Source organism: Pseudophryne corroboree, chromosome 9, assembly GCF_028390025.1.
Source record: "Pseudophryne corroboree isolate aPseCor3 chromosome 9, aPseCor3.hap2, whole genome shotgun sequence".
Taxonomy (NCBI): Eukaryota; Metazoa; Chordata; class Amphibia; order Anura; family Myobatrachidae; genus Pseudophryne; species Pseudophryne corroboree.
Window position 1 is genome coordinate 41,282,409 of NC_086452.1, and position 27,431 is coordinate 41,309,839.

Below are 27,431 nucleotides of genomic sequence, written 5' to 3' on the forward strand. Positions count from 1 at the left end.
TTTTCAACCACTGGGGTCTTGGTCTTGGAGCCACCAACTCTTGAGCCAGGGACGTCTTGGTGAAGTATAACCTCTATATCCGAGGTTACAATACTCAAACCTTTCCATAGCGGAACGTACAGTCAGAACAATCCTCCATCGTGTTGTGTTTTCGCTACAGTAAGCCAATGTAACAATTACTGAATGTTTCCATATTTGTTACATACATATTTGTGCAACGGACAAGTCTATGCTTCAAAATGTTGGGAAGTATGGTGTTTGTGAAGGATCTACTGTTGGTATAAAATAAAATGCATAAAACAAACAATGTTGAACACACTTCGGCCCTGGCACTTGTAGTAGCCGCGGCTAAATGTCGTTCGCTACACTCAATAAAACACGACTTGCGTAAATAAACACCAGAACGACTTCGTAGCATTAGCAATTTTTTTATTTTCCTTTTTTGTTGCATAGGAAATGCAGTATTCGCTTCCAGTAATTGTATTGTAACGTGAGAGTTGGTTGCACTAATGGCTGAGTACAAGAGATAACTAATCCACACACCAGCTCAAAAAAAATAAAAATAAACCTGCAGAGATTTAGTTGGGTAAGAATTGATGCGCACAGTGATTCTCAACCAATTACAGTTTTTTTTTTTTTTTCACAGAACACAGTAAAATAAAAACTGATAACAAGCATTGAGTCAGTACAAGGAAGGAGAGGCACATGGAGCCTGATTCATAAAACAGTGACTGTATTAACACAGGCACACAAGATTTAACTGAAGGTCATAAAAACACCCATTATGGGATGATGAATTAAACACAATGTTAAGGGTTTAACATGGTCAACAACCAGCTTGGCTGCAGTGCTTTATCCAATGAAGAGCTAAGGATTTTGAAATGAAAAAAAAAGGGATAAAACAAAGGATAGAAGATTCCCACGGCTGCCAAATCGCTCCCACCTATTAATGCAAACAAAGATTCAATTCCTATTGCAATCCTCAAAGTGTAAGAACCCCCTCCCTCCCGTCTTCACCCATTCTTTGCACCCTTGAATTATGCTCACAATGTATGGTGTGTTTGACTTTGTAGAGAGGAGACAAGTGCCTTGTCTGAAGAAGGATATATTATAGAGTACATACTGCGGATATGTTCCGGAAATATATGTTGCAATAATGTAAAGTGAGTTTAAATACTCAGTAACTAATGTATGTTGTGCCTATATCGAATCATGAAGTTAAGGTCTTCAATTTCAGAGTATAAAATCTGCTACATAAATATGTGGATTGCAATTGCTAAGTGCCTAATTCTGCCATCTAGGTGCCATTGATGGCGTGATCGATAATAAATCTGAACTAAAATAAAACGTTATTCTTAAATATGCCATGGATTCTAATGATTATTGATTAAACAATGTCAAACTTTCAGAAATGAACCCTTATGCTCCCCTGGTTTTGGGACTTCACAGGTCTCTGTAGATATACCAGGGGTTTCGTAATTCAACAGAACTCCTAAACCAATAGTCTGTTACTGCCTGACACAAGTTTGTGAATACAGAGAAGGGGAAAAATGTCTGAGATATAATGACCAATTGGACAAATGCTTGATTGAACAAAGCCTGTAATATTTTCCAATGATTAATATAATGCTTTGCTTTCAGTGGTCTAGCAGGAAGACAAGCGGTAACTCAAGCAAGAAGCAAAAAGTGCACACAGATGAGGAAGCTGAGAAAACATAGTGAGTAAGCAAGAAAATATAAAGGTGATGGAGAGTTGCAGACCCAAGGTGCTGTACATTAAACTGATACACAATAGTTCACATTAAAGTAATCATCATGAGCATATTAAAAACATAAGAACACATTTGTTAAACACTGTTGTCAAAAAGATCTGGATCGACTGCTGCATATAATATAATGATATACAGTATCATTTTACCTACATAAGTAGATGGGTAAAACACAATTACACGTGTACTTGCATTATGTAATGATACATATGTTTATATATTTCATGAATCAGGCCCAAGATTGTACAGAGTATAATCATTTGAATAAAAAACAAAAAAAACACAACAAAAACATGTACGTATGGTATATATTTATATATATAGAACCTGTGTCTGAAATCATCCATATTTTTTTTATTTTTTTTAATATCTCCCGTTTGTTTCAACCAGGATAACTCTGGGTGTGTTATACCCACTTGGCAAACTGTTTAAGTATTTCAAAGTTTGCAAAATGATGTAACAATGAACCAAACAGGGAAACCAGTCTCCTATAAGATGTAAGCAAAAAAACAAAACAAAAAAAAATTGTAAAAACTAGAAGTAATACTGAATTTAAGTCAACGTATACCTCCAAAATACTGAGAAACACCCAGAAAAAAAATTTCAAGACAAGAAAGTTGCATTATTGGTGACATACGTTAAAACTCATTGGGCAAGATGAGGCTAGAAAGAAAACAGGCTAACGCAAGTAGTATTCGTAGAAATGACTAAGCGGTATGGAGTTGCATGCATAATTATTGTATAGTTATTTTACATCAGGATATCCTGATAAACAGCAAAAGGCTCACGGTGTAGAAATTTCTTATTTTAGAAGAGCATATAATACAGGTTTCACAGGCACTACATTTCATAGTTATTTTGCTGGTTTTTGTTTAAATATAATTCATTCTGTCCTAAAGCTGGCATTTTCATAAGAATGACCGGAAAAGGCAAAGACTGAAAGTTAAAGTGAACGGAAAAATAGATCCCAAAAGTTGATCCTATCTGGTTTGGGGTTGGGTTAGTGCATAGTTTTCATGCAGATAAAGACTGCTATGCATTTACATTGATGAAGAGAAGAGTCAGATCTGCCATACTGGTTACTCTGGCCTCTGGTAGCCAGGACGTCTTAGCACCATGTCAATTTACATTAGATGTTAAAATCAAATTGAAAAATGAAAACATTGGCAATGCCCTATCCAGTGGTACACAACAGTCTCTGCGTTATCTGCAAGACGTCAGAACAATTTTATTCCAACGTTCTCTTAGGCTGGGATGAAAAACGAGACAACATTGCGCAGCGGGGATAGGCCAGGATAAGCGGAGCATTAATGCACACTGGAGTAACAAGCACTTGGTAGAGGATAGCCCTGGAAGAAGGTGGTAACATTGAATATTACTGTTTTACAGTTACATGCCACAGAACCTCTCCTGGCCAACGCCATTCTGCCAAGTTTTGTTTTTCTTTTCCCCAAAAATTTGTTCTACAGAGGCCTTCCCCTTTCCCTTATGTGTTCACTTCTTGACCAGAGACACAATGCAAAGTACAATATTGATCGACGTCTTTAAAAAAAATATATATGTATTTTTATATCTCTATATATATGTATGTATATCACCACAAGGAAAACCTGTTTTAGTCAAAGCATTTGTGTTGCTCTTTTTTTTTCAAAAAGAAAATAAAAATAGAATAACACTGTAACTATAAGCTGCAAACAAAGATTAAAGAACAAACTGCCTTGGGATCTGCGTATTGCTGCAAGTTGACTGGATACTGTGAATGGAGAAGGTTCTACGGGGTGTGTGTCTGTCAATGCCTAGTTAAGGGATATGAAACAGCATAGCTTTTATCCTAATGAAGGAAATAAAAAAAAATAACCACGCAAACAGGCTAGAGTGTGCAGCAATCCGGAATATGAACACATTTACAATGCTAGAGATATTCACTAAAAAGTGATAACATATAAAGACTTAACATTTTGTTACTCTAAAAAGTCTTATTTAAAGAACAGGTTTTAATTTAAATTAATTTAATTAAAAAAAAAGACTAAAAAAACAACAACTAAATTACTCATTGCAAATTAGTGTTTGATCATCTCTTCCAATGAACAATTAAAATGTGCATTTTAGCAAAGTGCATTTAGGAATACAGGAACCCATGCAAAGATCACGTAGTAACGGCAGTGCCGTAGGTAGATCTTACTGTGCCCACTTATGTTGTAGTGTTTTATTTATCAAAGCTTGTGACACAAGGAGAGAAAGAGAAGGTGCATCTCAAATATAACGTTAAACTAAGTACAGGAATGCAGCACATTAGCCTACAATATGTTCTATTCCCTGTGCTAGCATGCTCCGATTTTGCACCATTTCAGATTATTATGCCTATTTTAAATATACTTGGGATACGCAGCATTTTCTTAGTATTTTAATATTTGCAAGTTTAAAATACAGAAATATTATTAGATATTTTGGATTTTTTTTCCTTCACCAAAATAATATTTATTTATTTAAATTCTAATGGATTTGTGTGTTAGTGTAGACTGTGGACAAATAATGGACATCCATATTTTAAAGTCACTGATACATCTTTTATCTCCAACAAAACATAGGCATTGAACAAAATAAAATTTTCATTTACTTGTGCATTTGTATGCAGTTCATTAGCATAAATGTTGGAGCTCTTTTATCAGAATTAATGGTATTTTTTTCTGGTAACTACTGAAGGTGATGATTATCATTAAAATAGTCTGTGGTTTGGAAATGAGAAATTACTTTAACATTGCAATTTATTAAATTAAATTAATTGAATTGATTATTTTAAATAGAGCTCATATTTAACATATTGCAGTCTGTACAGGACATTTAACCTACTTTTATAGGGTAAAGGAGGAGGCATCATATTGAATGCAATGGTAACAATGCAATTTTCTCAAATTAAATAAAAAAGGTGAATTGTATTTAATTATATATATTTTTTCACAGCTCTCCAAATGTGATGCAATTTGTGTCTACCCTTATGCTGCACACCCAGCTTTACTGTATATTCTTCAAATATTACAATGCTAAAAATATTAATATGTTCAAACCCGAACAGAAATGACCTATGTATTTTCCTGCTGTATTTCCAATGTGGTGGCAGATTGAATACAAGTAACTTCATGGATTTAATACTTGACACAAGTTTGTTGTTTTATATCCATGACTGTCCACATAATGTTTTGAAGCCTTTAAAACATTTTTCATCTGATAAACTCTTCAGAAATCCTAATTTTAGAGTCAGACTTTTAATGAAAAAAAATAAACACTTAAAAAATAAAAATAAAGTACATCATACCTGTAATGTCCATTTAAAATGGTAATTTAGTGGCCCATACTTCTCAAGTATAGGAAAAATGCTATACCAATGAGAGACGGAAAGAAAACTGTATTTAAATACATACAAACAGGAAACTGGAAAGTTTTAACTTAAATCCAGTTTCCAGTAGAGAAAGGAAAAAAATTTCCCAAAACCCTAAAAATAAAATAAAAACGTAAAAAAAAAAAAAAGATAAGAACGCTTTCGTTATAAGAAACAATCAGAAAATCTGCAAGGCTAGATTGACAAAAAATTGTCCTCATTTAAACAACGTTACAAAAGTCCTGCATTATAAAATAGGGTAGAAATAAATCATTGTACTCATTAAAACTATACAACATACAAATGGCATATCTGAGTGGGCAGTTTTTTTTCTCTCTTCGCAACCAGGTCTACGACACATTCACCAAGAAACAAAAAAAACAATAATAAAAAAAATTAAGCTAAAAAAAGGAATAAACAAACAACATAATCTACAACTGCCCAGAGCTATTGCTTAGTTTGCATGTCTTATAAAAGGGTGCATTTTTATTGTATGTACAACCAATTTACTGGTAACGCCTTGACTTATAGCAAGGTTCTGACAATATATATGTCTAGGCTTTAATTTCCCTTCACTGTGAAGCACTATAAGCTGCTCCTTTAGTGCACATATGTCGTAAGGTAATGCCCAGCTAAGTGCTATAGGGAAGGCAAAGGATGCTGGCTACAGAAAAATGGACACAAATCACTAACAATCACACGATACAACTACTCAACCACGTATCAGACACATATGAAAAAAATCCCAAAAACATTTTATCCTTTTTTTTTCTTTTTCCTTAAATAGAGAGAGAACCGGTAAACAATTTTTCAGAAGTTGGAAGTTTACAAACGTGCATATAAAAATGGGCATTAGGACCTCTTTCTATTGAACGTGGTTTGATTGCTGTCTGCTAATAAAAATGGGATAGTGGGAGTTTTAAGGAAAGGAAGTCAGGTTTTCTTTAAGGCTTGCTTGTGATAGGAACAGTTGTAACACACACATACACGCAAACACACACAAAATAAAATTTGCTCAAAGCAGGGTACAGCTTAGTGCTTCACAGTCTGACTGCTTGTCTAAGAGCCCCCTCCTGCATGTGCATTCGTAGTCACAAGGTACAATGACTAAAACACCTAACACACTGCGTCAAGTACAGCACCAACTTTGGTCAAATAAAAAAAAAAAAAATAAGATAAAATAAATCTATTCAATTTGCTAAGCTTTGACTACTATGATATAAGCAGATATTGCATATTTTTCATTGATCAGGGAAAATAATAATAGAAGGAAGACTAAATAAATTGTCACAATGCAGCAAATATTCCCAAAAAATACTGATCTCCTACGCAAAATAGCACAGACGCTAAAAGACTAAAGCACACTACTCCTATTGGTGGGGAATAACTAAAACTATCTATCTACACGGTGAAGCCTGCAATGTCTGACGTTAAAGTCACATTTACAAGAAAAAAAAGTGTCTCTAAAACACGTGACTGGGGAATCCTCTCCCCGCTATCTATACAGAAACATGTGCAACAATTCCACAAATAATCGCTATCCAGGGCAAGGCACATCGATATGGAATTCATTTAATTTCCGTGCAAATTAACCCATTCGTTGCTAGAGAGGCCTGCAATATACTGCGAACACATTCCAAGCCCTCTCATGCATCCGAAGGTGTTAAGAAAATAATTAAAATAATAATTAACTTTAATAAAATAAAAATAAAAACTAGTGGAAGTGTCTTCCCAGGAATTTAATGGACTTGATTGTATAAGACAGTAGCAAATGCCCTACAAATAGGGCTGAACACGCAAAGTTTAACTCCTTCACTGCCAAAAAACCAAAAAGGCCAAGCTGGCTCCATTTTCGGCTGTAGGGGGAGAGGATATAATGGCAGGTGCCTGGAATAGGGATTAAAATGTCTTAATGCACTCTACTTTATCCTACTTTAAGTATATAAAAATGGTTACTAACACTAACACATGCACATAAGTTTTTTTTCTGATTGACAAATTTGCCCATCAGAAAGTATATAATATATGTATAGTATAGGACTTCTCCTTAAATTTGCATGCGAAGCAACATGGATGCTCCGCTGTCTGGTAGAAAATAAAACACATGTATTCTGTTTTTCACTTTTTTTTCTTTTTAGTCTTTTTTTTAAGTACTTATAGATAAAGTCAATGTCCCAAATTTCTTTTTTTTTTCAGCAAGTGCTGCGACTCCCCCACCCCCCACCCCACCCAGATCAATCAGTGTTTAAAGTCCAGAGGATGTAAGTGATGGAAAAAAAATATATGGATAAAATCTGGACATTAATAAAGATCCTGAGGTGTTTGACTATATTCTATATTGGGAAATGTAGCATTTGTCTATATTGGCATACCCAGTAATAATGACTTTAGCTTATAAAATTAACAGGTATTATGATGTGTTTTTTTTGTTTAGTTACCGGTATGTGCTTTGATAACAGAAAATGATTACTTAGCATTTAATGTAGTTAACATATTGTGGTAAAAGCACCATTATGTTTTATAATATATATATATTTTTTTTACATTTTCTTAATTTTTAAGGGATACAAGTTTAACAATAAAAAACATAAAAAGCAAAAATAGCTCCCCTTTCTTTTGCAAGGCTGTTTTTTTTTTTAACCCCGATAATTTAGAGTCCTGGGGTGGTAGGACTTAAAAAACAAAAATAGAATTTTCAACAATCTCTATCTTACAAAGATATTTACCTATCCAATGAAATTGCACTTTACTCAATCCAAATACGATTGTTTTGATTGGTTCCTGTCAGTTTCTGTCAAAACAGACCATCTTCCCCGTTTCTGTGGTTCTGTGTAATTGTTGAAAATTTGTCTCAGAAAAAGCTTATTTGTAAGTGCAGCATTTTTTTTTTCCTTTAAGTGAATATTAAAAGTTCTGGACTTTTTTTTTTATCTTTTCTCTCTTTACCATTGTTCTGCAACTCGAATGTAAATAAATGTTAACAGCTTCCTCGTGAATCACCGATGTGGCTACTCCTTGTCAGAAAGAAGGGTGGACGTTTTGTGATATGTTACCGATAACATTGTCGCAGTTGTGTCCTGTAATATAACTTCATCACTTCCGCAGGGGGTCAACAAATTAAAAGTAATAATAAAAAAGTGCATTTTGTCTTAATTGATCTTGCACGTTTTGCGTGTGTTTTAACAAATCCTTTCTTTCAGGTGATGTAGCACTCAAAACATACTGTAGGCAATTCTTTAAAAAAAAACAAAAAACAAACGGAGGCTCTGGAACACAATTTCAGTTGACTTCCACGGTCTCTGAAACAATTGTAGTGTGGTCATAGTCATAGCAAAAGTTCCTATCCACTTATATTTTTTTTACATGTATATTTAAGAGTGCATTCAGTCTTTATTTAATGGGCTGCTCCGTCACAACCACGGATATACCAGAGTGACTTTGCAGAAAATGCTGGGCTTCACGATGAACGTGTTTTACAGCAAGTCAGTAAAAAAACATCAGACTAAGGCTACCCAGAACCACCTAATGTTGACACTACCAATGAAACACTTCAAATGCCGTGAAGCCCAACTTTTCCCTTCAAGAACTTTCTCCAGACCACACGGTGAGAAAAATGAAAATAGAAAAAAAAAATGATAAAAGAAAGAAGGCTGATAATTAATGGTCATTGCCATGCGGCCACATAAGAATTTTTTTTTTTTGTCTTCGATGTTGTTATGCTGTTGATGTGAGTCTTCCCCTTCCGCTGGGACAAAGAGACTGTGCCGTGTTGTCACCAATTTCATCCATGTTACAGAGATGGGAAGCGGCAGGTGGTCTGTCAGGTGGGGGATGGAAATCTGTGAGCTTTATCCCAGATACCAGGACTGGAAAGACAGAAAAAACAAAAACAAATTATTTTTATTTTATTGAGGTTACCTTCAGCTTAATTTGAAAGAAAATGTTCCTTAAATAACTTGTAATAAAAAAAATTAAATTAACATGGTATAATTAGTTCTTAAATGAGGAACCACGTGTGAAGCATAAAAAAATCTTGAAACGCGTTGAGTATATTTACCTACAATAGTACCCACAACTTCTGCAACCCGTGCCATCGTTCATGTAGTTAAGTGATTTTTTGCAACTGCGCATATGTGATAATCACTGCACATGTGTGATCACGATGGGGGATCCCATGAGGTGGCAAGTAACGCATGCAAAAATTGTCCATATAATGGACGTGTCAATGGAATGTCGCAGGCGTGTGCATAGCTGCAGGGGGGATCGTCCCTCATATTGAAGGCACAATGGGACCAAGGTCTGCATTGTCTTAAGCAGGCTGGCCGGTGCCTGTAATCATTGCAAATCGCGACAGATGGTCGCAATGGTGATCCGTGGCTAGGTCCTCAGAAGCAGCACTTGGATCCTCGTTAATTCTAACAAGACGGGTCTATCTCCTACAGACGCCTCTTGCTTCATTCAAATTTTAATTAGATGAAACTGCACAGTAGGTTCCATGCGGCACTGTTTACCCGGGTGCCGGTCATGCCGGAGGGGCCCGGGTCAGCTGCCGAGTGGGACATTTCTACCCCTTCAGCAGTGCTATAGCGGGGGTGCACAGTCAGCTGTTGCTTCTGAGGGCAATGTTCATTGTCCCCCTTTACAGAGCAGAGCAGCTCAGCCCCCCCGCCAGGAGCTGATTGGCCAAGCGCCGGCAGCCAGTCACGCCGGGAGCTGAGGATCATGACAGAGTGGGAACGCAGCAGATCCAGGAACCTAGAGAGACAAGTACCCAACTCTGCCATACACCACTCCAAGTTACTCCGCCCACTCCCTCTCTTCCTTACCTATAGCGGCTGTGTGCTGGGCCGCGGCCAGTGTGAGGAGAGGGAGGGGCTGGAGTAATCAGGTAGTCCCATTTTTTCTGAATATGCCCCTGGGTGAGCGCCACATGGGACAACTGTGGAGCGCGCTGCCCCACTTTGCAGCTAATACAATTTTTCTTTTGTAAGGAGGTGTGACAACACCTCCTCAAGTTAGGCTACGCCCTACCCAAAGTGCCTGGGCCCAGCATATACTACACCATATGCAGAACATCGTACTGGCCCATCTCACGTGCAGCACATTGTACTATCCCATCTCATGTGCAGCACATTGTACATAGTACTGTCCCATCTCACGTGTAGCACATTGTACTATCCCATCTCACGTGCAGCACATTGTAATATCCCATCTCACGTGCAGCACATTGTACTATCCCATCTCACGTGCAGCAAATTGTACATAGTACTGCCCCATCTCACGTGCAGCACATCGTACATCGTACTGTCCCATCTCGCATGCAGCACATCGTACATAGTACTGTCCCATCTCACGTGCAGCACATCGTACTGTCAAATCTCACATGCCGTGCATCGTACTGTCCCATCTCACGTGGAGCACACTGTACATGGGCCCTCATTCCGACCTGGTCGCACGCAGGCGGATTTTTGCACTGCTGTGACCAGGTAATCGCCGCCTACAGGGGAAGGGGTAAACGCTGTGCAGGGGAGCGATCGCTTGTGCAGAGAGCTGCACAAACAAAAGTCTGCACAGCTCAGGACATACTCAGCCTCTGTGACGATCCGGCCTGGAGGTGACGTGCAGCACATCATACTGTCCCATCTCATGTGCAGCACATCGTACATCATACTGTCTCATCTCACGTGCAGCACATCGTACATCATACTGTCTCATCTCACGTGCAGCACATCGTACATCATACTGTCTCATCTCACGTGCAGCACATCGTACATCATACTGTCTCATCTCACGTACAGCACATCGTACATCATACTGTCCCATCTCACGTGCAGCACATCGTACATCATACTGTCTCATCTCACGTGCAGCACATCGTACATCATACTGTCTCATCTCACGTGCAGCACATCGTACATAGTACTGTCCCATCTCACATGGAGCACATCATACTGTCCCATCTCATGTGCAGCACATCGTACATCATACTGTCTCATCTCACGTGCAGCACATTGTACATCATACTGTCCCATCTCACATGGAGCACATCGTACTGTCTCATCTCACATGCAGCACATCATACTGTCCCATCTCACGTGCAGCACATCGTACATCATACTGTCTCATCTCACATGGAGCACATCATACTGTCCCATCTCATGTGCAGCGCAACGTACTGTCCCGTCTCACATGCAGCACATCGTACATCATACTGTCCCATCTCAGGTGCAGCACATCGTACATCATACTGTCTCATCTCACGTGCAGCACAATGTACATCATACTGTCTCATCTCACATGCAGCACATCATACTGTCCCATCTCACGTGCAGCACATCGTACATCATACTGTCTCATCTCACATGGAGCACATCATACTGTCCCATCTCATGTGCAGCGCAACGTACTGTCCCGTCTCACATGCATCACATCGTACATCATACTGTCCCATCTCAGGTGCAGCACATCGTACATCATACTGCCCCATCTCAGGTGCAGCACATCATACATAGGGGGTAATTCTGAGTTGATCGCAGCAGGAACTTTGTTAGCAGTTGGTCAAAACCATGTGCACTGCAGGTGTGGCAGATATAACATGTGCAGAGAGAGTTAGATTTGGGTGGGGTGAGTTCAATCTGAAATCTAAATTGCAGTGTAAAAATAAAGTTGCCAGTATTTACCCTGCACAGAAACAAAATAACCCACCCAAATCTTACTCTCTCTGCACATGTTATATCTGCCCCCCCTGCAGTGCACATGGTTTTGCCCAACTGCTAAAAAATTTCCTGCTGCGATCAACTTGGAATTACCCCCATAGTACTGTCTCATCTCACGTGCAGCACATCATACTGTCCCATCTCATGTGTAGCGCAACGTACTGTCCCATATCACATGCAGCACATCGTACATCATACTGTCCCATCTCAGGTGCAGCACATCGTACTGTCTCATCTCACGTGCAGAACATCGTACTGTCTCATCTCACGTGCAGAACATCGTACTGTCTCATCTCACGTGCAGAACATCGTACTGTCTCATCTCACGTGCAGCACATCATACTGTCCCATCTCAGGTGCAGCACATCGTACATAGTACTGTCCCATCTCACGTGCAGCACATTGTACACCACACTGTCCCATCTCAGATGCAGCACATCGTGCTGTCTCATCTCACGTGCAGAACATCGTACTGTCCCATCTCAAGTGCAGCACATCGTACATCATACTGTCCCATCTCATGTGCAGCACATCGTACATCATACTGTCCCATCTCAGGTGCAGCACATCGTACATAGTACTGTCCCATCTCATGTGCAGCACATCATACTGTCATCTTACGTGCAGCACATCATATTGTCCCATCTCAGGTGCAGCACATCGTACATCATACAGTCCCATCTCACGTGCAGCACATCATACCGTCCCATCTCAGGTGCAGCACATCGTACATCATACTGCCCCATCTCAGGTGCAGCACATCATACATCATACTGCCCCATCTCAGGTGCAGCACATCGTACATCATACTGCCCCATCTCATGTGCAGCACATCGTACATCATACTGCCCCATCTCACGTGCAGCACATCGTACATCATACTGCCCCATCTCAGATGAGACGAAGCAATGAATGATAGATTGTATGTATGTACACACTATAAAATGAGCGTCCGATCCGCCATAGGGCTATATAGGGCATTAGCAGTACTGTACACAGCTGGGGAGAGAACGACAATAGTAAATAGAGCATTTCTAGAGTGAAATATCTGGGCTTAATCCATTCATTGCACATACCAGCAACGTTAATAATTCTGCCAGCCCTGTTTACCTCAGGCTAACCTGCAATAACAAAAGAGCTATTTGTTAGGGAGATGACTTTGGGACGCGGTGAATGCAGGATTTCTCAGATTCCAATTGAAAATAATGCCAAATATTTAAATCTTTACCATCTCCATATGCGCTTTCCAGCAGCTGGGAAAGTGGATGCGGGCGATCAGGATGTCCCTAGGTGAAACAGGTGATACAAAAACAACTATTCCAACTATCCAGTGTTCATAAATGATCTCCTCGACCAAGTTCATGCAGGACTTTGTGTGTGAGGTTTGTGGTTTGCCCATTTATACAGTTAGTTTAAAGCAACAATCTCACATAGATTGCTATTTAAAGAAGACTAAGGGGGGTATCCAGTTACACGCAATAGTGCCGCGATAAACGGGCCGCGGACCTTTGTATTTTGGCAGCACTTATCGCAGGTCTAAGGGGCTCTTATCGCGGATTATGCTCTGCATGCCAGCTCAGGCTTATTGGGGCTAATCGGATACCCCCCTAATATCGGTGGAAAATTATTGCGGCTAATTGGATACCCCCCTAAAAACCATTTAATCAAGCATTTTCTGAGCTATCCACCAGCCAATTCATTATCTCCTTTTCCAAATTTCTCTGGAAGTTACTAAAATAAGATTTTACTTACCGATAAATCTATTTCTCGGAGTCCGTAGTGGATGCTGGGGTTCCTGAAAGGACCATGGGGAATAGCGGCTCCGCAGGAGACAGGGCACAAAAAGTAAAGCTTTTTCCGATCAGGTGGTGTGCACTGGCTCCTCCCCCTATGACCCTCCTCCAGACTCCAGTTAGGTACTGTGCCCGGACGAGCGTACACAATAAGGGAGGATTTTGAATCCCGGGTAAGACTCATACCAGCCACACCAATCACACCGTACAACTTGTGATCTAAACCCAGTTAACAGTATGATAACAGCGGAGCCTCTGAAAGATGGCTTCCTTCAACAATAACCCGAATTAGTTAACAATAACTATGTACAATTTATGCAGATAATCCGCACTTGGGATGGGCGCCCAGCATCCACTACGGACTCCGAGAAATAGATTTATCGGTAAGTAAAATCTTATTTTCTCTATCGTCCTAGTGGATGCTGGGGTTCCTGAAAGGACCATGGGGATTATACCAAAGCTCCCAAACGGGCGGGAGAGTGCGGATGACTCTGCAGCACCGAATGAGAGAACTCCAGGTCCTCCTTAGCCAGAGTATCAAATTTGTAAAATTTTACAAACGTGTTCTCCCCTGACCACGTAGCTGCTCGGCAAAGTTGTAATGCCGAGACCCCTCGGGCAGCCGCCCAAGATGAGCCCACCTTCCTTGTGGAGTGGGCCTTTACAGATTTAGGCTGTGGCAGGCCTGCCACAGAATGTGCAAGTTGGATTGTGCTACAGATCCAACGAGCAATCGTCTGCTTAGACGCCGGAGCACCCATCTTGTTGGGTGCATACAATATAAACAACGAGTCAGATTTTCTGACTCCAGCTGTCCTTGCAATATATATTTTTAATGCTCTGACAACGTCCAGTAACTTGGAGTCCTCCAAGTCACTTGTAGCCGCAGGCACTACAATAGGCTGGTTCAGATGAAATGCTGACACCACCTTAGGGAGAAAATGCGGACGAGTCCGCAGTTCTGCCCTGTCCGAATGGAAAATCAGATATGGGCTTTTGTAAGATAAAGCTGCCAATTCTGACACACTCCTGGCAGAAGCCAGGGCTATAAGCATGGTCACTTTCCATGTGAGATATTTCAAATCCACCTTTTTTAGTGGTTCAAACCAATGAGATTTTAGGAAATCCAAAACCACATTGAGATCCCACGGTGCCACTGGAGGCACCACAGGAGGCTGTATATGCAGCACTCCCTTAACAAAGGTCTGGACTTCAGGGACTGAAACCAATTCTTTTTGAAAGAAAATCGACAGGGCCGAAATTTGAACCTTAATAGATCCCAATTTGAGACCCATTGACAATCCTGATTGCAGGAAATGTAGGAATCGACCCAGTTGAAATTCCTCCGTCGGAGCACTCCGATCTTCGCACCACGCAACATATTTTCGCCAAATTCGGTGATAATGTTGCACGGTTACTTCCTTCCTTGCTTTAATCAAAGTAGGAATGACTTCTTCCGGCATGCCTTTTTCCTTTAGGATCCGGCGTTCAACCGCCATGCCGTACAACGAACCTGAGGTACCCCTGGTGTGAGGGGTAAATTGGAACGTGGAGATACGCATCCTTGATGTCCAAGGATACCATAAAGTCCCCCTCTTCCAGGTTCGCTATCACTGCTCTGAGTGACTCCATTTTGAACTTGAACTTCTTTATGTACAGGTTCAAGGACTTCTTTAGAATAGGCCTTACCGAGCCATCCGGCTTCGGTACCACAAAAAGAGTGGAATAATACCCCTTCCCTTGTTGCAGAAGAGGTACCTTGACTATCACCTGCTGAGAGTACAGCTTGTGAATGGCTTCCAACACCGTCTCCCTTTCGGAGGGGGACGTTGGTAAAGCAGACTTCAGGAAACGGCGAGGTGGATCTGTCTCTAATTCCAACCTGTATCCCTGAGATATTATCTGCAGGATCCAGGGATCTACTTGCGAGTGAGCCCACTGCGCGTTGTAATTTTTGAGACGACCCCCCACGGTCCCCGAGTCCGCTTGAGAAGCCCCAGCGTCATGCTGAGGCTTTTGTAGAAGCCGGGGAGGGCTTCTGATCCTGGGAAGGAGCTGCGTGTTGCTGTCTCTTCCCTCGACCTTTGCCTCGTGGCAGATATGAATAGCCCTTTGCTCTCTTATTTTTAAAGGAACGAAAGGGCTGCGGTTGAAAAGTCGGTGCCTTTTTCTGTTGGGGAGTGACTTGAGGTAGAAAGGTGGATTTCCCGGCTGTAGCCGTGGCCACCAAATCTGATAGACCGACTCCAAATAACTCCTCCCCTTTATACGGCAAAACTTCCATATGCCGTTTTGAATCCGCATCGCCTGTCCACTGTCGCGTCCATAAAGCTCTTCTGGCCGAAATGGACATAGCACTTACCCGTGATGCCAGTGTGCATATATCCCTCTGTGCATCACGCATATAAAGAAATGCATCCTTTATTTGTTCTAACGACAGTAAAATATTGTCCCTGTCCAGGGTATCAATATTTTCAATCAGGGATTCTGACCAAACTACCCCCGCACTGCCCATCCAGGCAGTCGCTACAGCTGGTCGTAGTATAACACCTGCATGTGTGTATATACTTTTTTGGATATTTTCCATCCTCCTATCTGATGGATCTTTAAGTGCGGCCGTCTCAGGAGAGGGTAACGCCACTTGTTTAGATAAGCGTGTTAGCGCCTTGTCCACCCTAGGAGGTGTTTCCCAGCGCTCCCTAACCTCTGGCGGGAAAGGGTATAATGCCAATAATTTCTTTGAAATTATCAGCTTTTTATCAGGGGCAACCCACGCTTCATTACACACGTCATTTAGTTCTTCTGATTCAGGAAAAACTATAGGTAGTTTTTTCATACCCCACATAATACCCTGTTTAGTGGTACCTGTAGTATCAGCTAAATGTAACGCCTCCTTCATTGCCAAAATCATATAACGTGTGGCCCTACTGGAAAATACGGTTGATTCGTCACCGTCACCACTGGAGTCATCGCCTGTGTCTGGGTCTGTGTCGACCGACTGAGGCAAAGGGCGTTTCACAGCCCCTGACGGTGTTTGAGTCGCCTGGACAGGCACTAATTGATTGTCCGGCCGTCTCATGTCGTCAAACGACTGCTTTAGCGTGTTGACACTATCCCGTAGTTCCATAAATAAAGGCATCCATTCTGGTGTCGACTCCCTAGGGGGTGACATCCTCATATTTGGCAATTGCTCCGCCTCCACACCAATATCGTCCTCATACATGTCGACACACACGTACCGACACACAGCAGACACACAGGGAATGCTCCTAACGAAGACAGGACCCACTAGCCCTTTGGGGAGACAGAGGGAGAGTTTGCCAGCACACACCAAAAGCGCTATATATATATCAGGGATAGCCTTATAATAAGTGCTCCCTTATAGCTGCTTTGTTATATCAAAATATCGCCATAAATGTGCCCCCCCCTCTCTGTTTTACCCTGTTTCTGTAGTGCAGTGCAGGGGAGAGACTTGGGAGCCGTCCTGACCAGCGGAGCTGTGAGAGGAAATGGCGCCGTGTGCTGAGGAGATAGGCCCCGCCCCTTTTCCGGCGGGCTCGTCTCCCGCTATTTAGAAAAATTAGGCAGGGGTTAAATATCTCCATATAGCCTCTAGGGCTATATGTGAGGTATTTTTAGCCTTTATAGGTACTCATTTGCCTCCCAGGGCGCCCCCCTCCCAGCGCCCTGCACCCTCAGTGACTGCCGTGTGAAGTGTGCTGAGAGGAAAATGGCGCACAGCTGCAGTGCTGTGCGCTACCTTTAGAAGACTGCAGGAGTCTTCAGCCGCCGATTCTGGACCTCTTCTGATTTCAGCATCTGCAAGGGGGCCGGCGGCGTGGCTCCGGTGACCATCCAGGCTGTACCTGTGATCGTCCCTCTGGAGCTTGATGTCCAGTAGCCAAGAAAACCAATCCATCCTGCACGCAGGTGAGTTGACTCCTTCTCCCCTCAGTCCCTCGCTGCAGTGATCCTGTTGCCAGCAGGAATCACTGTAAAATAAAAAACCTAGCTAAACTTTCTCTAAGCAGCTCTTTAGGAGAGCCACCTAGATTGCACCCTTCTCGGCCGGGCACAAAAATCTAACTGGAGTCTGGAGGAGGGTCATAGGGGGAGGAGCCAGTGCACACCACCTGATCGGAAAAAGCTTTACTTTTTGTGCCCTGTCTCCTGCGGAGCCGCTATTCCCCATGGTCCTTTCAGGAACCCCAGCATCCACTAGGACGATAGAGAAATATGGCTGCCGGCCACACAGACTCACAGTTCTCAGTTTGTCATATGCAGGAAGGAAGAGGGGAGGATTCTACAATGCACACAAAGCTCAGAGACTAGCCCCCTACAGACCCTGTTGTGGCTTGGAGGCGCTGGGTGGCTTGTGGGCGCTGGGGATCTGCGGGTGATATTGCTATGTCACTGCCTGGACCAGGAGATAATTGTCTGCGGTCCCGTCGCACCTGCCCCCATTGAAAATGTCCCTCCAAAAATGGCCACTGCCTCAGAGTTGACAGTTATCAGGATGCTAGAGGAGGTGGCAGCCATTTTTGGAAGGATATTTTTAACGGGGACAAGTGCGACAGGACCGCAGACCCACGGGTAGAATCCCGACAACAAGCATAACATTTTCAATGGAGGCAGGCGTGATAGGACCGCGGCCCCTCGGCTGGGGGGGGGGGATCCACCAACGCGTACCGAGCAGGTACCATGGGGGAGGGGGTGCTTGAAACTTCTTGGGCGGGGAAGGAAGGGGGGGCACCTAATCTGGAGGTACGTCCCTTTGCCTGCTCCTGGAGATGGCATAATCTGCAAGTGCTGGTGATCCGGATCTCTGATACTTTTAGTGTGACCCGGTAAGATAACCCAGAGCGCTATCACACTGCAGACTACCCAGGTCGATCCAGAGTTCGCGGCCCGGGTAGCAGACCTGGGACACACAACTGATGTAGTCCCTTTCACACCAAGCCAGGACCCGGATTGACCCGTCAATGGTGGTCATTCCGAGTTGTTCGCTCGCTGTTTTTAGCAGCCGTGCAAACGCTAAGCCGCCTCCCACTGGGAGTGTATTTTAGCTTAGCAGAAGTGCGAACGAAAAGGATCGCACAGCGGCTACAAAATAATTTTGTGCAGTTTCAGAGTAGCTCCAGACCTACTCAGCGCTTGTGATCACTTCAGACTGTTCAGTTCCTGTTTTGACGTCACAAACACGCCCTGCGTTCGCCCAGCCACTCCTGTGTTTTTCCTGGCACGCCAGCGTTTTTTCGAACACTCCCTGAAAACGGCCAGTTGACACCCTAGAAACGCCCACTTCATGTCAATCACTCTGCGGCCAGCAGCGCGACTGAAAAGCTTCGCTAGACCTTGTGTAAAAATACATCGGCCGTTGTGAAAGTACGTCGCGCGTGCACATTGCGCCGCATACGCATGTGCAGAAGTGCCATTTTTTTGCATCATCGCAGCGCAGCGAACATTTTTAGCTAGCGATCAACTCGGAATGACCACCAATATCCCGGGTCAGAGGCTTAGTGTGAAAGGGGTAGAAGAGACCACTGCGATTACAAAGAATTATGATGACAACAAATAAAAATACATTTTATCAGCTGTACTGCATTCTGTGTGGTGGCTATAATCATAATGCATCCGAAACATGACACTATCCTAACATAACACCACAAGTGGTCTGAATGATAGGTGCTTACTCAAATTTTAACGTTCAGTTATGTGGTAACCGAGGCAACTGAGACCTTCCCTTTCATTGGTTTACACTGCACCGCACTGATGAAAGCTGGTGTCTGATTGGTTGCTAAGGGTTATAGTACATTTACATCACGTTGCTCTTCCAGCTTCTTCAGTTCCTGCTGCGGGCATGGAGGTCGTTTCCCACAGACCGTCACTTTAGGCTACCTTCCATGACCCAAGTTGTCCCAGCAGCTGTACACATCGCAGCCAGCTCATGAATGAATCCGCCATGTGTAAACAGCTGGTGCTGTACTATTGTATTGCAGCGGGAGCTTTGCATGATTCTCCACACTCCAGTCACATGGGCAGAATATCTGCAGTGTGCGTTTCCTGCACTCCACTTGCAGAAAAAGTAAAATGTATATAAAAAAAAGTTTCTTCCTATTCAGTCTGTGCCTTGCAGACAAGGTTACCCCAGAGCAGCTCTGTAATCCTTCACTGAAATAGGCATTATTGATTACTCTGGTCTATTGTTCCCTTTTCAACTCCCCCAAGTTGAAGTTCATGGTGGTGTTACATCATGTCTGGTTGCCAGAAGCAACCAGACAGACCCCTACGTGACTATCATTAGCAAAAGAGTCTGAGTTCTCCTCCCATCCCACCTCCCCTTTTTCTCTGACGTGGCAAGCCCTGTGCAAACACATTGAAGTATTCATTCTGCTCAATTTATGACCCAGCCGGCAAGTGGGACCCCACACTCCAAAAACACTCTTGTGTATTTAATTAATCTGTCTCTCCCTGGCACTTGGGAAAGTTAGACAAAGCTCCAATTATTGGGTCTCACTCTGCACACCTTTAATGGGGGTGGGGGTGAACATTTGCATGGGAAAGTGCAAGCCCCCAGTGAAGATTTCCCTTTATAAATTCTCTCTCCCTCTTTCTCCTCCTATTGGCATTTTTTTGTGAAATACTTTCGCTGCTCAAGGAAATTGATGCGAGAGTAACGCCTTTGGAGTTGGTACTCAGTAACACAAATCAACTTTCATGGCATGTTTAAATTTAAATGCGAACCGCACACTCTAAGAGTTACTTTAAAGGTTACTTTTTAATCAATAGAAGGTGCTGAGTCGGGAGTTTTATTTTAGCTGTGCAGCAAAGCTCTCAAGACTTTGTCTGGTGATCCAGCTTCCAAACTTTCTCCCCCCTCCCCTTCCTGAAGACGGGTCTTGCAGTGCTCTGCAGAAACAGCAAAGTGTTCTGTCCTAGAGTAGGAATGTGCCAGGGCAGGAGTAACGGCAGGAGCTGGGAAAGCTGTTGCATTAGGCAGAAAGAAAGGTAACCTACAGTACTAATCATATGGTGGTCACAGGCTCATTGCAGGTTGCACCGCTGGGCATTTAACCCGTGTGTTACCTACAACGGGTGATTGTCTTTTGACCACCAAACTTAAATTCAGGTGTGTAATGCCGGGTAGACACTAAGTACGACGGATCGCCACAACAGTAATGGCTGCCCCCCCCCTCTGTCTAATTGTATTATGTATTATGCCATATGGTACAGTAGAGTAGAAATATTTTGCAGTTACTAGTATAATTTGGTCGGACAGTACTAAAACAAGCATCCAAGTGCCGCCCCCCCCAACAAGTGCGGCCCTTAGGCATTTGCCTCATGGGTCTAGTGGGAAATTCATCACTGGCAGCCTCTACAGCAAGACCGCTCGTACACACAGCACGATGCGCCAATATATCTGCAGATATAGCGACCATCGTCTTTCACAGATATATTGGTGGTACAGACCCGCCGACGCGCCCACGATATATATTGGCCGTTCAATTGAACGGCCGATATATCAGCCAGTGTGTGTCCAGCTTAGGACATTACAAAGCCTAATGGACTGGAGCGGAGCTGAACGTACAGACGCGTCCTCATACATCTAGCCTCAATGCGCCACGCAGCGTGAGACGCCTGGCGGGAGTGAGCCGCCATGTCCCGTAAAAATCTGCTAGAGTCGGACAGCTTTTTTTGCCAAAAGTGTGTCTTAGTCACAAGGTGATGCAACCAGGACGCACCAGGAGACTGTGCTGATTCATGCGATATATGACACTTGTATACTGTGTGTGACAGAGAGTGTATATGGAGCAGAACAGAACTTGTATTGGAAAAAAGCTGCGGCTGCTACATTGTAGCACTTCATGTGCAGACTCAGAGACTCGGTCGCACACGTGTATACAAGTGTCATATATAAAATTAACTAGCACATTCTCCTCGTGCGCCCTAGCCATATCGCATTGCAAGTAAGACACATTTTCGGCAATAAAAAAAAAAAGACGCCAGAATTTAGCGCAGCCTCACGGGACCTGGTGTGATAAGAGGCGCTATGGTCTAATATATATATTTATTTACAGAAGATGGCTAGATAGACACACACATATACAGTGCAAGATCTATTAGAGAAGATGTAACTGTACATTCTCACAGACACGCACTGACCTCAAGACCATTGGCTGCACAGGTTCCAACTCTGTCAGCTGATGCAATGTCTTACTGCAGGTCTCCCCTCGCTACACTCTCCACCGCCACACTTAAGCGCCAGGGGCTACATGTTTCTCCATCCAGGACCCTCACTCCACCTCCCACATGTGCTCCCTCCTTCATCCTCTTATTCACCCCCAGATCTCTCTTATTGCTGCACCCTCAGCTATTCCTCTTTTCTCCTGAATCCCATCTTACTGCTGCCCCACTTCTCCCCTCACCATGATATCATCCTCAACCTGTCCTTGTTAGGCCAAACAAAGCAGCCACAGTACCAGCACAGCCAGCCAATCATCAGATCCTGCAGATAATCATTGACCAATGAGATCACGCTCAAAATGCAGACTCTCTCATTGGCCGCTGCATGTCTTAATGGGCCACGCCTACAAAATGGGTGATATCACATTCACTGTATAATTGATATTGATTAGTGCACAATTGCACATAAAGGGCAAAATAAGGCCCCCCCAATCTACTGGCTAGTTATCCATTAGGCAAACCAGCCTCTTGCCTAGGACCCATTGGGAACTGGGGGCACCGGAGTACTCAAAGGGGTATATTTTATAAAAGTCGGTTATAATCGATTTCAGATCAATTAAAAGCAATATTAATCGATATTGGGGCTTACACGACTAAAGCACACATTGGCTAACATTTAAAAATGTATATAAAATATAATCTGTTAGCCAATGTGTATTTTTGCCCTGTAAGCCCATCGATTAAGATCGATTTTAATCAATCTGAAATAGATAAAAATTGATCTTTAGTAAATATACCCCCAAAAGGTAGGGGAAATTATCTCAACCCAGTATTTGGCATCGTATTCGGCTTCTTAACCTGGACCTGGGTCTGGCAAGAGAAATTGTGACTTTTAGATGGTATATTTTTGTTAGTATATGGCGTCCTCGGTGATTAATTATCACCCTCAATTGTAAATGTTTTTGAAAAGTTAGATGTACTGCACCAATGAATAAACTCCACTTTTCATCACCTGCGTAAAAGATTTTCGGCGGGATGCAATGGCATCTGTGTTTGCCGGAGGTGCGGGATGCCGGCCAAACAAGCCCCATACACATTACCCGATCCCCAGCGATGCCGGTATTGGTGGCGGCGGGGACTCAGCGGGAGGCCTGGCATCGGCAAGTGCATATACACTTGCTGATGCGGCCGGGGTGGGGGGGCTAACGTCAGCCATGCTGCATCTAATGATGGATTTCCCTTGTCTGTACATGTTCAGATAAGGGAGGGGGTTGTTAACGATGCGCGGGAGCATTTAGTGTACACACTGGACGAGATTCTGAGCAAGATCTTTCATTTTCTCATCTAATGTGTATGGGCCTTCAGATGTTTTTCTTAAGGCGGCAGTCGTTTACAAGGCAAAACCATGCTTGCAAATGACTGCCGCTTTAAAGAAATGTCCGAGTACGGCTGGTATCCCACTCCTCCGGCAAACTCGGACAGGGGCGGTAATGACGGTCTCTGTAAAGCGGTATTATGCCACGGCGCACGGCACACTACTACACACAACTGTAACGTTGCGTGACAAAATTACTACAAAGTGGCTTGGCCCCAAATCCTATAGGTTGTGGTTAGACCGTCAGAACTGCTAGACCTTGCTGAATTGTATCACATTTACAAAGGAAGTTTCACTGCCTGTCTCTGCCGTCTTAAAATATGTTTCCGTGTCCTCCTTTCCCTGCTCAAGGTGAGACATCAGAAAGAATTCTGCAGCCCAGGACAAGATCTGCACTTCCCTTTCTCCAGTCAAATGAAGAAGTAATCTCATCAGATTGAAAACTGCTGACTAAGGATTTAATAAAGCGCTTGCAGATGTGTGTCGTCTCTAAGGTATTCAACTCATGTAATGCAAAACAGCCCCATGTAGATTGTACTTCTAAAATCCCATTTAACCATTGCAAAGTGAACTGGGTTTTACTGTCCTCCGAGGAGCATTTTTACACTATTTTTCCCCCCCTCGTCCTTAATTTACTGCACTATGAAAGCCGAAGCACTAATCTGCTCGTGTCGGAGGACGGTAGTAAGATTTTACGAACCATAAACAATATACTCTCTGCTGCATTCTAAACAGGAAGTTGCTCTCATTGAGATGGCTGTAGGGCCGTGACCGCCCCTTATTTTGATGGACGAATGCGTAGACGCTTTTGACAATTTCATCTTTCACGATGGAACTGCAGACGCAGCGTTTAGCAAATTTTTATTACAACTTTAACATTAACGTATTCCTGTGCAGTGCTTCTATTGTACACAGCCAAGTGCACACAAACTCTTACCCTGGGGGTGGACATTACCACTAGAAGCAATGACTCCATACAGCCAAGGTCAGATGTAATCAGCCAGAACCTTAGCACAGAGTTTCTCTATCCAGGCCTGTGGAAACCTGCAGCAGGCCAGAAACAATGGCTAGCCTCTGAAATGCGAGAACGGTAGCTACTGTCTTCCTTTTGAGAGCAAGCAATGCTATCCTGATGTCCTGGCATGCTGAGGATGTCCTAGCATGCCAGGACACAGTGGATTGATATTTTTCATCTGCACAAGTGTCTGAATTGCACAGCGATTGCGTCCCGATTTAGGGGGTGATTAACTTTGCTAACTTTGCTGTCCTGCATTCAGATAGCTTCCAGGGGGAGTGTAAATCCGCTGTGCAAGTGTGCGATCCCATGTGTACGCCGAGCTGCAAAAATCCAGTGTGTGCAGTGTGTGCGCAGCCCAGGAGTTACTCCTACAGTGCGATGAGAACAGGCTGATTTGGGCCGGAGCAGACATCAGACGCCCTCCCTGAAACTGCTTGGGAACGCCTGCGTTTTCCCTGACACTCCCAGAAAACGGTCAGTTACCACCCACAAACGGCCTCCTCTTATCAATCACCTTGTGAACGCCATTGCGATCAGATTTTTTGCACCATCCTGTCGCTGACCAGCATTGCTCTTTGTTGTTGCTCGACGCACGTGCGTATTGCGGTGCATACGCATGCAGTTATGACCTGATCGCCCGCTGTGTGAAAACACACCGCAGTGATCAGGAATGAATCACCCCCTTTGTTTGTACAGAGTTGCACTTCAAATTCAGATGCATGTTAACAAAAACAGTATGGGGGTAATTCCAAGTTGATCGCAGCAGGATTTTTGTTAGCAATTGGGCAAAACCATGTGCACTGCAGGGGAGGCAGATATAACATGTGCAGAGAGAGTTAGATTTGGGTGTGGTGAGTTCAATCTGCAATCTAATTTGCAGTGTAAAAATAAAGCAGCCAGTATTTACCCTGCACAGAAATAAAATAACCCACTCAAATCTAACTCTCTCTGCACATGTTATATCTGCCCCCCCTGCAGTGCACATGGTTTTGCCCAATTGCTAACTAAATTCCTGCTGCGATCAACTTGGAATTACCCCCATGGTGCGTTCCTGGACGGGAGGTAACAGGGGGCTGAGGAAACAGACCACCGGAGCAGTTGTGTCTTACGGGCGTGTCACTGATCATTGCTGCATTCATAGATGCAGAAGCGTTCACATAGGGAGCCATATTCAGACACATAATCTGCACCCGCCATAGGGATGGGCAAGTTTCGATGGTGCATATAAAGATTCGATGGTCTATATAAATGCACTAAGCAGTATTTCAGCATCTACAGATGCTGAAAGTGAGAGACTGATGATCTGCATACTGCTCTTACGGCGGGTGGACTGAGCGCGTGCAGAACCGTTTGCTACCCCATAGTGTAGCAAGCACCCTTGTGCGTATTCCGGATTCGGCCGGGCAGGCGAAGGGCGTGAGATAGGGTGCCGTTGCCGGCATTTAAACGCTGCAGCAAAGGCAATTTGCACCCTTCCCCTTTAATTGAATCCCCCTAAATGTGCACCCTCTTATACACAAGCAATTTGTAACCTTGTAATGAAATAGTGTGTTACTTTATCTTAGTAGTATATGTAATTCATGTGTTGGATGGAAAGTTGTATATCCGGGACAGCACTATTCCTGTGCGCAGAATGTTGGAGCGAGCTCAGTTATCACAAGTAATAATGTGGGGGGATTACATTGAAGCCATGTCTGTTATATGATGTTTCTGGCTGCGCTATTCAGCTAAACCAAACAAACACAAGTCAGATGGCTTCACCTGCAGCTAGTGTTATATGGAGAGCGCTCCCAGCCAGCACTCTCTGCTCTTCACATTACAAAGTTAAACAAAAGTTGTCAGGGGCAAAGTTTAACACTGAGGAAGGAGATTGTTAATGTGGAATCCAGAACAGGGTGTGACACTTGGCCAACTCCTCAGAAGCACGGAGTTATTTGAGGACATTTCATTCTTGTAAAACGCGAGTTGATGTTTCTGCATTTAGAGGGGTTTACAAACGGCCGGGAAACCTCCCCCCCCTTCCTCTCCGTGATAAGAGTGCTGCTGTTATTATTTATCTGACTAGGATTTCCCACTCACGGACACAAACTGCACTCTAGTTAGAAGCCACGTTCCCCTCTCCTTCACTAGTGGTTTATGACGGCCATTGCTATAGATTGTAAGCTTGCGAGCAGGGCCTTCCTACCTCTATGTCTGTTTTTATGTCTGTTTTTACCCAGTTTTGTTCTTTTACTGTTGTTCTAATTGTAAAGCGCAACGGAATAGGCAGCGCTATATAAGAAACTGTTAATAAATAAATAGTATTCTGCAGATGTGGTCTTTTATACTGTGGCTTCGGTTGCGTCAAATCGCCCCTCTTGGCACGCCTCTTGGGAGTGCCTTAGTCGCGCCGGGCATCTGACGCCATATGACGTAAAGGCACTCAGTGTATGAGCACACAACTGTATGTCATTATTGCTCTCGCTGGGATGTAGTTGACATCCCTGCGGACGAAATTCAGACGTCCGGAATCCTGAAAGTATATACAGATGGGTCCACGTTTATCTTGACCTTTAATAGGATTAACTGAGACTGGCCATTCGGAGTTAATCCCCTGCTGTAATGACTTAATCCCCTGCTGTATTGTTCTCTGTATTGTATTGCAGCTGAGAACAATAGATGAAGGGTTTATGCTAATAAGTCATGTTGTGCCTAGGTACAGAAAACTAGTCAAGATAACTGTGGACCCATCTGTATTCCGGGAGGGTTAGGGTTAGGCTGCGGGGAGGGAGGGTGAGGGTTAGGGGGGAGAGTTTGGATTAGGGTTACTTTGCACCAGCGCCCCTGTCGGGATTTCAGGCTGTTGGGACGCCAGTGTCGGTATTCTGACCGCCGGCAACCTGACTGCTGGAATTCCATACCCAACTCGTTCCACTGGTGTGATTCTACTACTTACTACACTGCATAACAGTTACATAGTGAGTGAGGTTGGAAAAAAATACTTTGGACCATAACATTTCAGCTGTTCAGAAATTCTAATTGTATTGATTCAATGTCAGGGAAAATGACAGTGACCAGAGACTTACACAATGGTAATAGAATGTTTGCATAATGTGCATTTAGCCGCCTTTCTATGTTCAGCATTCCAGGAATTTATTGGCTTTGCAGCTGCTGCCTGACACTGTGCTGCCACTAGGCTGTTACTCTGCTTTCTTCAAACT

General features: G+C 43.4%; 1 protein-coding gene across 15 annotated transcripts in view; it reads right to left on the minus strand.

Annotated features, from left to right (window-relative positions):
- Positions 1-412: 412 nt before the first annotated feature.
- Positions 413-27,431, minus strand: part of NFIA (nuclear factor I A) — a 338,982-nt gene continuing 311,963 nt past the window's right edge. For 9 of the 15 annotated variants that reach the window (XM_063939242.1, XM_063939238.1, XM_063939236.1 and 6 more), the window contains one exon: positions 413-9,011. In XM_063939242.1, the coding sequence (XP_063795312.1) occupies positions 8,860-9,011 (152 nt within the window). In that variant the 3' untranslated portion in view covers positions 413-8,859. The remainder of the gene's footprint in view (positions 9,012-27,431) is intronic. The other 6 variants (XM_063939245.1, XM_063939244.1, XM_063939243.1 and 3 more) reach the window with 1 other exon arrangement.